The sequence below is a fragment of the Urocitellus parryii genome, chromosome 10 (genome assembly GCF_045843805.1).
Source record: "Urocitellus parryii isolate mUroPar1 chromosome 10, mUroPar1.hap1, whole genome shotgun sequence".
Classification (NCBI taxonomy): domain Eukaryota; kingdom Metazoa; phylum Chordata; class Mammalia; order Rodentia; family Sciuridae; genus Urocitellus; species Urocitellus parryii.
Genome location: NC_135540.1, coordinates 47408784 through 47421358, shown reverse-complemented (window position 1 = coordinate 47421358; position 12575 = coordinate 47408784). Strand labels below are relative to the sequence as shown.

General features: G+C 34.5%; 1 protein-coding gene across 1 annotated transcript in view; it reads left to right on the top strand.

Annotated features, from left to right (window-relative positions):
* Emcn (endomucin) overlaps positions 1-12575 on the top strand; it is a 105888-nt gene that overhangs the window by 77585 nt on the left and 15728 nt on the right. Inside the window, exons 6-10 of the mRNA XM_026398132.2 lie at positions 4011-4082; positions 4337-4390; positions 5960-6055; positions 9609-9633; positions 10811-10872. Of these exons, the coding sequence (XP_026253917.2) occupies positions 4011-4082; positions 4337-4390; positions 5960-6055; positions 9609-9633; positions 10811-10872 (309 nt within the window). The remainder of the gene's footprint in view (positions 1-4010; positions 4083-4336; positions 4391-5959; positions 6056-9608; positions 9634-10810; positions 10873-12575) is intronic.

Here is a 12575-nt window from a genome sequence, read left to right as displayed (position 1 = left end):
ATCTGCATATTTGGGGCTCAAATATAATTCTCTGAATGTGTGGTCATATTCTTGACCAGATCTGACTTCAAATATTTACAGAGAAGGACTTAAGCCCCAAACTACCAAGTCCCATTAGCCAAAAAAAAAAAAAAAAAAAAAGGAAGAAAGAATGAATGAAATATTCAAGATTACTTGGCTACAAACAACAGAAATTTGACTTAAGTTAAATAAAGATTTTTTTTTAATTAAAAGGCAACTAGAAGGCTCACAAAAGAAGTATAGAAGCCAGATAATTTCAAGGATTTAGTATTCCCATAGATACTTCTGTCAGAGTTTTACCTTGGGAATAACTCGTAATCTCTATACTCAAATTCTTAGGAGAGGAATTTAGTCATATGGCAACCTGAGGTCAGAATAAGAAGGGGCATCTCTTATGATGATATAAAAAGAGGAAAAGGTGCTTCCCCAGAGGAAAAGTTAGGTTCTTCAAAGAGGGAAAAAAAATAAAAGGTTGTAAAAGGCAACATCCACATCTTCTGATTCCACTTGAAAATTCTTGAGATTCCATTTCTGCCCCCAATAGACAGTGATTTTTTTAAACAGATGCAAATGGAGCCTGCTTTAGTTTGAGTCATCAGAGAAGCAGAATTCAAGATGCAATTAAATGCACAAGGATTTTATTGGAGAAAATGTGTGTGAGAGAAAATGGCAAGGACACCAAGTGAGGCTGCAGAGCTATCAGACAGGGATGCAAGTCTGACATGGAGGGGAGGGAAGGAGGCTGGGTGGAAGCTTTTGAGGTTGCCATGCTCTAAAGAAGGTTCAGGAAGGTCTCCAGGGAATCCTCCATCCCAAGTCCTGTCTTCTAGGAAGTGTTCTTGCCAGAGCCACTCATTGACTGGGAGCTGCTGTGGGGAGGCATGGCCCCAGCACAAACACAGGGAAGGATTTGTAGAGAGCACATGAAGACACTTGGTCACTTACACCTGTAGTTGGAGTTTTGTGAGGCACGTTCTCGAGGTAACCACAGGTGTTCCCAGGACATCAATAAATTTTCCTGTTCTTAAAACTCTCAATGATTTATCATGTAATTGGTTTATAGCAAGGACCAAACATATATCATATGGGGTAAATTTGGATACCTGCTATTTTAACATATTTGGCTTTGAGGGACTCTACCTCAGGTGCTTGCTCCAAATCTGACCTGAACTTTGCAAACTGGATTTAAATTGTGATTCAATATATCCCTAATTCATTAATCACCACACAGTCACCAAGTCAGATTCTAATTGCAAACCTATGTCATCTAAGAGTTTTTCCAATTCCTAACTAGAGCAAAGAAACTTCTGAAAACACGGAAATGTCTGAAAAGTCTAGCTCACATATTTTTAGACTTAGAATTTTGAGAAAATGAGACAAACTGACTTGGTTCAACTTTCAAGGGACACAATAATATATTATTATAATATCATAAAGTAGTATATATTAACATATATATAATTATAATTTATATATATACTGTTATGTTAGGTAACATGTACATATTAGTATCAATTACTCTTCTGGGCAGTTTAAATTTATTTTTACTCATTTAATCTTTGAAGCAAGAACGTTATGTAAAAGTAGGACAATCCTCATTTATTTTTGTGGAAAACCAGATTTCAAAAGGTCAAGTAACTTGCCCAGGTTTCCATAGGAAGTAAGTTCTGCAATCAGATTTGAACCTATGGAATCTGTCTTCTGAATCCTATTCTTAACTGCTTCTCCTGTACCTTCCCTGATAGTGATATTTGGGTAGGAATGTTTTAAGAAAATGCATGGAGGTCATCAGAACACAGCATGAATCCCCCTGAGTCACAGAAAGAATGAATTTAGGCTCAAAATTTATGAATTTACCAAGAACCACAATGTCAACAATATAATCATGCTGAAGATAGGATTTCTCAAATTGTGGATCACTAATAGAAGTTAGGATCAATACTTTTAAAAACGAAATAAGACTTACAGGTAACAGAGATAAATTGCATGTATGTGTGTGTACATGGGCATGTGAGTATTGGATTCAAAAATGATGTTATTTTTAAATTTTTATGGTTTCTTTTTAGTTATACATAACATTAGGACTTATTTTGACATAATTATAAAAGCATGGAACACAATTTGCTCTAATTCGATCCCCAGTATTTTCCCTTTTTCTTACATCCTGTTCCCTTCCCTCTACTCTACTGATCTTTCAGAAATGATTTACAAACTGAGGGTTACAGCTAAATGAAAAAATATTTTTTATTTTTTAATTTCCATTTCAGAAGCCACTGAATCCTTCCAATAAGAAGGAGAGCTCTTCTGCTTGCCTGTGGTTATTAGCAATAACCATGGCTCTGGACAACCAGCATACTTTAGGTGGGAAAGCTTGGGCTTCATCTGAAACAGTCAGGTTATACTGTCTGGGGCTGCCACTTAGCCTGCCTATGAGAAGGTAATAGAATAGGCTATGGAGTCTTAGAAATTAACCCTTGGGAAATTCCAGGAGTATTAAGACCATTGGTTATTTAATCAGCCATCTTGTCTTCTACCAAGATAACTGAAAGGGTAGTGCTCACTAAAGTACTCAACACTGGAAAAAAGCAGCTAAAAGTACCAAGGTTTCATAGAGTTCCCACTCTTTTATTTGACATTCCTTTTTCTGCCTGCTTAGTGCACCAGCCTGACATTTTTCTTTGTTCTTATGGGCATATATCTAGCTTCCTCCCACAGATCTCTTACATGGCAAGAACGGTACAGACTCTAAACATTATTCTTCCCCCACAGATGTCAAAAATGCATGAGCATGCAGTGCGTGCTGGGCTGTGGGTGGCAAAGAAGGAAAGAGCCAAGGAAGGCAATCTTAGAAATATCAATTTCTTTGATATAATTATACAATGGCTTCAATACTCCTAAGGGGCCATAATCATAAATGATGCCTCTTAGCCCTCAGCCACATGCTACTGCATGCCTGCTACTATCAGAGATCTGTGGGGAGTGTGGGAGAATTGGGGCCTTTGCATTCCAGGAACTTGCATCTTAGTGGAAGACAAGGCAAACAGGTATAATAAAAAGAGAGTGCTTCATACCACAAATGACAAGGAATTTTCAAAAAATTTTCTAAATGCAAATTACATTTTATTCTTTTTTTAGCATTTTTATTTATTTTTTATTTTTTATTCTAATTTGATATATATGACAGAAGAATGCATTTCAATTCATATTATACATATAGAGCAAAATTTTTCATATCTCTGATTATATATAAAGTCAATTCTTAATACACAAAAATAAATGCCATAAGCTCGTAAAACATTTAATTATTTACATTTCCTTTAAACTTACTGAGACATAGATTTTTGAATAATACTTTTAAAATAATTTATGGTTAGTCCTTCTGATTGAAGATGTCAAATGTTAAGCAAATGAAGAATAATGACAATAAGATCTTAATAACATTTTCCATGGGTACGAAAAAAGAGCATCAACAGCAGTGGGAATAGGCTTCTTTGATTTTACCCCATCTTTCTAACCTAAGCCTCATTTACACATTTTTCTTCAGTTTTTGAGAAATACTATAAAGCCTGAAGTACTGTGCATTTGTGTCCATTTTAAGCATATGTGATGGAGAAAAATCTCTGTCTTCAAAAATGAAAGTATATGAAATTTGTATAGTGTTCTTGCATAGATTTCCATCTCACAAGAATCTCATATAGTAAGCTATACAACCTCTAGCTTACAGTGAGAAACTTACTCAAGTTTTCTTGGTTAGTTCTTAAAGATATGATACCTATATTATATGATTTTAAGTTAAATCATCTTTCCAGCAGGAATAGATAAATGGTTTAGTGTTACAATGTATGCATGCTATTATTCAGCAATAAGTTGTTTTTTCAGAACTTCAAAAATACACTGTTTGAATCTTCAAAGAAATGCAACATGAAGACTTACTATTATATTCTAACTCTGGATTTGTAATTTTTCTACAATTTATATTCATGAAACAGATACATCACCTTCTAAAACCACTACAGTATCCTCAACATTAATAACATCTCCAAGATACATCTCCCCACAAGGTATGATTTCTCTGTGTCTGAGTGGAATATTGGCCTGCTTGACCCTTCCTCACCAACAAAATTCTACCAATCTTGGTTCTCAAAGCAAAGCTCTTTCAAAATGAGAATTTTTTTTTTTTTTGCACTTGAAGCATGACATCTATCAATCATAGCTGTTTTCCTTAAATGTGGGTGGAGGGAGGATTATGAAGATTGGCACACATTAACCAAAAGTGAATTGTCTTTTTCTCTTTTTTTTTTTCTTAAAATAATAGGCACTGAGGATGAAAAATATGCAAACCCTTCACCAACCAGTTCTTCTTATTCCAGTGAGTAACATACACATCTCCATTCAGGGAAGTTGATATGCAGAATGTTCAAATATGAGCAATAAAGGGAAGGGATTAGATTATGAATTTTTTTCCCCTCAACTTTATTGAACTTTAGCTGCCTGCTTTGAGAATTTCCCACAAATCTGATCTTAGTTAGCCGACTTTGGAAATATTTTTCTTATCTTAGTGCTAAGGAGTTACCATCAAGGGCCAAAGATGACCATGGAACTAGTTTCAGACAAGCCAAAATGCACAAGGAAGAGATCCCAGTACAAAGTTATTGTGGTCAAACCATCACGTTGTGTACCTTGGATATATTCCATATTCATTTCCAATTAAATATTTTAAATAAATAAAGTAAGTTACCTCAATAGAACTTTATGTTTAAAAAAGACCTTTCAGACACATTCCATTTTAATTAAAATATATGTATATGTTTAGAGTATATATTAGAATAAATGTATCTAGGACTAAATACAGAATACTTAATAATTTTCTCAGAAATTTACCTTAAGATAAATATACATGAAGCTGGAATCATAAAATTTTATCTTAGGTTTGAGTAAAGCCATTTCACTAAGTAAGTCAGTAGAGAAATTACAGAGCTGCTGATTCACAGACTCTTTATTTGGGAAAGCAATAATAACCTCACTTAAAGTCTATTAAGAAATCAAAAGAATGTTCTTAAAACAAATATTTAATCATGACAGTGGAAGTGTAAACTATCCTATAAATTAGTTGGAGAACTATCCTCACCCTTTAATAAATATATGAGGATCATACACACAAGCAGATGGGAAGACCTAACTAAAGAGTAGCTTAACTCCTGATTCTCTTGTTGTATTCCTATGACAGTGTGTTTCATTTCACCACTATTCTGTTAATGTGGGAAATGACTATCAGAAAAGAAGGCAGATAATTCTATAAAATCAAAAGCACTCTTAAAAAAAAACAAAACAAAACACAGGAAAAACACACCCTAGGTCACCTTAGCAACATCACGCCCCCAAACAAACACACTCAGGCATCTCTCTTGAATCATGTTTTGCAGTTTTTAAGAATCACACCCAATGTGATATCTACTTGTGTTATTTTTTGCCTTTACTGGTTTCAGGACAATATTATTAAAAGGGTAAATGTGAGTTTTTCAGTAAGACTAGCACAGCCCCAAGTAAACTATATATATTTTTCCAAGTAACTTTGATATAAAGTGCTTAGGAATATAATGAGTGAATGTGATTTGAACTATAATCTAGAGGACATTTTCTGCCTCTCCAGTCCTCCATCTCTTCATTCCCCCAGTCACCAAGAAGATGAGGAATTCATCTCTCTTAGGTTTGCAAGTTTGTTTCAGAAGGGCTACAAGACTGACATCAAGTGGATGTGTCAGAAATGACAACTGGAGCAAAAACCCAGAAAGCAGATAAATCCTCTTTGTCTGAAATGTAATATTTTTAACAGAATGAAGTTTAAAGGAGAAATCATGCATGCTCTTGCTCAGTTAGTAATCTATCTATGTGAAATCCAGAAGCCACTCTAATTTACAATGTCTCCAACACTTTTCAGGTATTATTTTGCCAGTGGTCATTGCTTTGATTGTTCTAACACTTTCAGTATTTGTTCTGGTGGGTTTGTATCGAATGTTCTGGAAGACAGACCCAGGTATGTAACTGTGTTTTGTTTTATTTTGTTTGCCTGAAAGGATGATGAATAATTGCTTAGTCTAAAATTGAACTTAGATTCTTAAAAGTTGAGAGTCTCACAGATAGAGATAAAATATTGCTTGATCACAAAAATAGAGGGTAAGATGCAGAAAAATTCCATTGAATGCCAGTGGCTTTAAGGAATGGGGATTAACTTCTGTTGGTGGATATTAAATATGGAAGAATTCTGGTAACGAAATAGCCTAATTTTTGCGAATGGTCAAGGGAACATGGGGGTAAAGAGGGCAGAGTGGCATATCTGGTTTATAATGAAGTTTTTTCTTTTTTCCATTTGAACATAACAGATAATAAAGGGAGTCTTGCTAAGTTTAGGAGCCCACAATCTTAAGAACAGTGTTTTGTGCTTTAGTCCTTGGAGACTCAGCTTCCTTCCAATGAAGGTGTGTCTACCTTAACTCTCTGTTTTGTTTCTTGTTTAAATAAACTTTCTATTTTAGAATAGATTTAACTTACAGATAATTTGCAAAGATGAGGAGTCCCCATATATCCCACATCTAACTTCCCTTATCATTATGTCAGTAGAGTGTATTTGTCACAATTAATGAACCAGTACTCAGAAATTATTGTCAACTAAATTCTTTACCACATTTGTATTTCTTTCCATTTTTTATTCAGTTGTTTTTCTGTTTCAAGGACTTTGGCTATTTTTTTTTCCTTCAACTTCTTCTAAATTTCCTTTGGCTCCCATGGCTCAACTGTCCCCTATGTCACCTTAACTCCATCGATCTTCCGGTTCCCAACTGATGGTATTGTGCAGTGTCATGAATGTGTGTCACATCCACACTGTTCCTTATACTGAAATGTCTAGCCCACCTCTTAGCTTTTATGGTATACCTCCAATTTACCCTGTTGGTCCAGATCAAATGAAAAGTTACTTATCTTTTTATAGCATACCATCACAGAGTGAATTGTCCCCTTAATTTTAATTCTACAATGTTGATGATATCATTCATCATACTATGGCATAGTACTTTCTACGCCTTCTTTCTATGCCTCCTCTGTGAGTCAGATGATCCCTCCAAGTCACAAATCTCATTTTCCACATTACACTATAATACATACAGACCCTCATTACATACTTTTGAGTTAAATTTTTAAATCTTCAGTAAAATAGAGTCTTGCCTTTACCCACTTTGATTCAAAATGTTTCACTAAGAAAATTCTACCAAAGTCCCAGAAATGGTTAAAATGTAAAAAGCACTGATTTTTATAGAGTATATGAGCTGCACTATTCTTTGCTGACTTCGTGGACAGAGTGCCCTCAGGACACTAATGAATGCAATACAGGGGAGCCACTGAGTGTACATCTCACAGGCCATTAGTGAATGATCATGACAGCGCAGGAAAGTTAGGAGACCAAGACTGCAATGTTCAGTTTAGCTCTTGGTGGAAAATAAGAAAACAAATCAATGCTTTATCATTTGGGAGTGAGAGAATAAACTTCTTAGTAATCTCTGAAATATGTTTTCTTACTCCAATTTCCAGAGGGAAGATAGCTTTTTTATATTCAGGCTTAATTTTTCCAAATTTTTAAACCACCAATACCCAATTTTTATACTAAATCAGCCTAAATTTGAAGCCCTTGAGTGTAGATTATGAGAGTTATCCAATCCCAAAAAACCAAATGCCAAATATTGTCTTTGATATAAGGAAGCTGATTCATAGTGGGATAGGGAGAGGGAGCATGAGAGGAATAGACGAACTCTAGATAGGGCAGAGGAGTTGGAGGGGAAGGGAGGGAGCATGGGGTAATTAATGATGGTGGAATGTGATGATCATTATTATCCAAAGTACATGTATGAAGATACAAATTGGTGTTAGTATACTATGTATACAACCAGAGATATGAAAAATTGTGCACTATATATGTAATCAGAATTGTAATACATTCCACTGTTATATATAAATTTTTAAAAAAGAAATACCTTATATTTTAAAATTGCTTGAATAGGAAGACTTCAAAATGTGTTATTTGAAAAGTTGAAGTTTTATATTAAAGAGAACTCTGAATATATAAAATTCGCTCCATTATGAAGAGTTATTCTAAAGACATATAATTTCTCTGAAATGAAGCTCAGCAATTATATAATTAGCCAAATCTGTTTGGTTACTGTTAACTTTGTTTTCCAAACAGAATTCACAGCATTGTTATCATTAAATTAGCACCATTAAACACCCGCAGTTAATCGCTCTTCAAGTATGTGGGTGAGACTTCATTAAGTTCAGAAAATTAGTAAACCTACTCCGCTCTCTGGAAGACAACATGAATCAGAGTTCAGCATGAAATTAGATTTATCTGGATAATGTTGAAAATGGCTGAGCTTTAACCCAAGTAAGCAGGTGCAAATGCAAAAAGCTGTCTGTTAATGTGCATCTCTCTGTCAATGAACCCATTATTATAGTTCTCCAAGAAAAAAAAAATATTAGAATGGGCATACAAAAATTATCAGCTCATTTTGAAATGGGCTATGAGACCACAGGTGATACTGTCTATGACACAGGAGTTTAAAAATGTTGTTAAAACCCTTCTGAAGGAAAGAAGTCGAGGTTAGATGGCACTGGTGAGGAGTACGCAGTGCCATGGATTAGATGGTAGGGATTAAGAATTATGGTTAGGTGTTGCAGGCAAAATGTTAGTGGAAGTTAAACTCTTTATAAAAGAATAATGGTCAAAATGGATGGCATTATATCCCAATGACAAGAGCTGAATTCGACCTAAAAGGAAGTTCAAGAGACAGGAGGTGAGTAGAAAGGAATACAATCAGGAGCATGATAAGGAGCATTGAAACAATCATAATATGATTTAATCATAATATGATTTATTTAATAAATAGCCCAATGCAAGTGTTGATCCCCACACCCACGCCAGAATGGGGCATCATTGTACAGAAGGGCTCATTCCAAATTCTCACTCTGAACCAAAAAGGTGTTTCCTCCCAGAGAAGTGGCTTGGCAGAGTGTACAAATAGTCCATTGCTGTTAGTAGCCTTGGTGACATTTTGCAGGGCACTTTAGAAAAATTAAATGAAAGGTCCTAAGATGCAATTAGAAACAATACCTACATTGTATCTCACCAGGAATGCAGTGATTTGTGTCCCAAGAAAGAGCAGCATATAAAAGAAAGTAAAAAATTCAATTCTCTGGTATAAAAAGGTAATTTAGTACTTGGAGGAGAAGTTTCTTAAAGATATTAAAATAAAATGAGAATTTTCTAGAGTGGGTTGTACAATAATGGACAGTATTCTGCAAAGTAATATGAAACTAATATTAAAATCAGTCCAGAACTAAGTTTAGTGGAATTGTTCTAATTAGGATAATCCCAAGAGTGTCAGGATAAGTATAAACCACACCCAAACAAATGTCTGTGAGGCAATAAAAAAAAAAATTAAAAGCTGGCTTTAGAAAGAGAGTTTGAACAGAAAGCAGTAGGGGTCTCAGACTTTTGGTAGTTAAACTCTTTGAAACTCTAATACAATTGTCTTCTCTCCTAGGGACACCAGAAAATGGGAATGATCAGTAAGTAAGGCCAGATTGCTTTTTTCCCCCCTAGAAGCTCTGCCCCTACCATTTACATAGTGAAAATGCCAGATCCTCTACTTATTTTTTGTGTTGTTTTCTTAAAAAAAAAAAATGAGAAGACACTGTATACCAAATATAGGGTTCAACTACTTGTCATTTATATTTAAATGGCTTTATTTAACAGAAAAATTCCCAAAACTAAAATAGAAGTTTGCTCTTATGTGTGCATAAAGTGGGCAAATAAAAAATAAAAAGACAAAAAATAGAAAATATAACCCTGAAGAAAAATAGCATAGAAAACATACCTAGAGTTTTAAGATTGTTTTCCCAGGGAAATTCCCTTCCTCTTTATCACAGTTAGGAACAAATTGTGCCTATATCTTGAGCCATCTCTGAGTGACTTCCTCTTAGCAGTAGATGATTATCCTACTTTGGCTGCATTAAAACAAATGAAGACATTATCAGAAATCCAGGCAATTGTTACAGCCCAGGTGAGGTACAGAGACATGATAAATTTGATGAATCGTTGTCATGTTGAAAAGGAATTCTGTGGTTTTCTTTGTTGACCTGCATTTGTAGCTTGCATTTATATAAGTGGTTTTTTGTTTCACTGGGGTGTGAATGCTACGAATAATATCCCTTGGTCCCCTACCATCTGAATTAGAAGTGGAGCTTCTTCAGATGTTTAAGAGAAGGAACTAAGGTTTGAAACTGTTTGGAATCTGGGAAGCAATAAGTGGGAACTGTTGGTTGAAATAGGCGGTTCAGTCTACACTGCAATATCTCAGGACCTCATGAAAAGAACATCCCCAGAACTCAGCAACAGCCCATAAGGTTTGGAAACATGTCTGCATTCCGTATTTTCCCTCTCATATTCAGAGCTGGAGATGTGAGCAATGGACAGGTGCTCAATGTCATCCATATTAACGTTTAATTGAGCCAATGAGCATCACTGTAACAGAGTGATGGGGATTTACAAGCTTGATTACAGAATTGGACAATGCTAAAGAATGCATATGTATTTGTATGTGAAAAAAAATAATTTTGCTGTAGAACTGCATGATGATATTTCATGTGTCTTTTCTTCATGTTGTGTGTGCCACATTTACTTCTTTGCACAGATACACAATGCTCATGACTGTTATACTAACTTAATGTTTTCTGTTTTAAATAGACCTCAGTCTGATAAAGAGAGTGTGAAGCTGCTCACTGTTAAGACCATTTCTAATGAGTCTGGTAAGTTCCCAGTGAGATGAAAAACTAGTTATTTTGAAATCTAACTATAACCTTGGATTTGTTCATAAGAAACAACAAGCATGACTTCTTTAGAAATAGTCAATAATATCAATAAATATAAATTTCTTGTATGAAGGAAAGATATTCTAGAAATGTCATTTTCATAAGATTGTTGGACTATCCAGTCATTAGAGCTTGCTTTTTAAAGATGCCCATTTATTAATGGGTGGTGACTCAACATACTTCCTATTCTGTAGGAATGGCAAAAAGAATATTAAGGTTTTTGGTAGTTTTTTTATTAAAATGGTTGTTTTGTTTTATTTTTGGTAATGGCTGCCTGTAGTCAATTGGAAACAACGTAAATTAACCAATTAAAATATAAATCATGTTCCATATCATTACATATAATTTTAATTGAGCTTCCCAATAAAGACAAAGCACAATTTCTCATTGATAAAAATCAGTTTCCTTTCTAATTTCTTAGTTACATATATTTGATTTGAAATATAGCAGTTCCTTTCAAAATATAGGTAAGATTCACATATGTTATATTTGTATCAAGAACAAATTTTAAAAAAAGATGCTAGTTAGCTCTTAAAAATAAAAATGCACAAATTTCTTCTTGTTCAGAGTAGACCAGATGTTAAGTAACTAAAAGCACAAAAGAGATAAAGTAACAGCAATTTTATAAGTTTTACAAAATAATCCAAATAGCTCCAATTTAAATAACATTATATTAATACATCTACCGTATTCAGTCCTTCAAATTTTATTTCTAACAAATAGTCCCAGAATACATGTTATACAAAGTGATAGCTACAGAATGGTAAACTGCACTGTAAATATTTCTTCTAGTTAAAAACAATTTGGTAAAACAAAAAACTATCAATTCTGCCCCAAATCAACAGCAAGCTATCAAAGGCTAAATGTTTAGGCTCCAAACCAGAACAAAAGACACCAGGCAAACAGAGGACTTAAATTATATTTAAGTCCCAGGGCCCCAGGGTCTCCACAGACAAGCCCAACTCCTCAAGAGAGCCATTTTCTTTTAAGAGAGACCTCTTTCATTGCTGTAATATTCTACTCTTTGATTCATGCATTTCTTTTATCCCTTTCCTATTGTCTCTCTTAGGAGTAGCCCCATCTAAAGGTGCAAAGGAGTAAAATTTATCCCTAGAATAGTTGAAAGTCACTCTCACCCTTCTTGGCCCAGAGACAATGCTATATAAGCTAGCTCCCATTCTCAGAGTGCATGCAGTGGTACATGGAACAGATCATGGTGGGATGATTAAGTTGACCCTTGACCCTCTGGACTTAACTTTTCTTCCTAAATAAGTAGTCAGGTCACAGGTCTAAGGAGGAAGGATCAACATGGAAATAATAAGATGTGTTCTCTAGGACTTCTAAACAACTTCAAATTCCTACTGCTTTCAAGAAAATAACCTCTCAAAGATCAACCCAGTAATTACCAGGGGAAATAGCTGGTGAGAGGTGAAAACTGAAAATAGTGATCTAGAGCAGATTTCAATCACCCAGAATTGATAACTTAAAACACAATAATATCCAAAAGGTCCTTGTACTATCAAAATTTTTATTAAAACTTGTCACTAACAATACTCAGAGATCCTTAAACATTTCCTAATAAATCTCTTTCCACTGTTTTTCAAAACCTTTTCAAATATGTTGATTAAACTATGCTTATC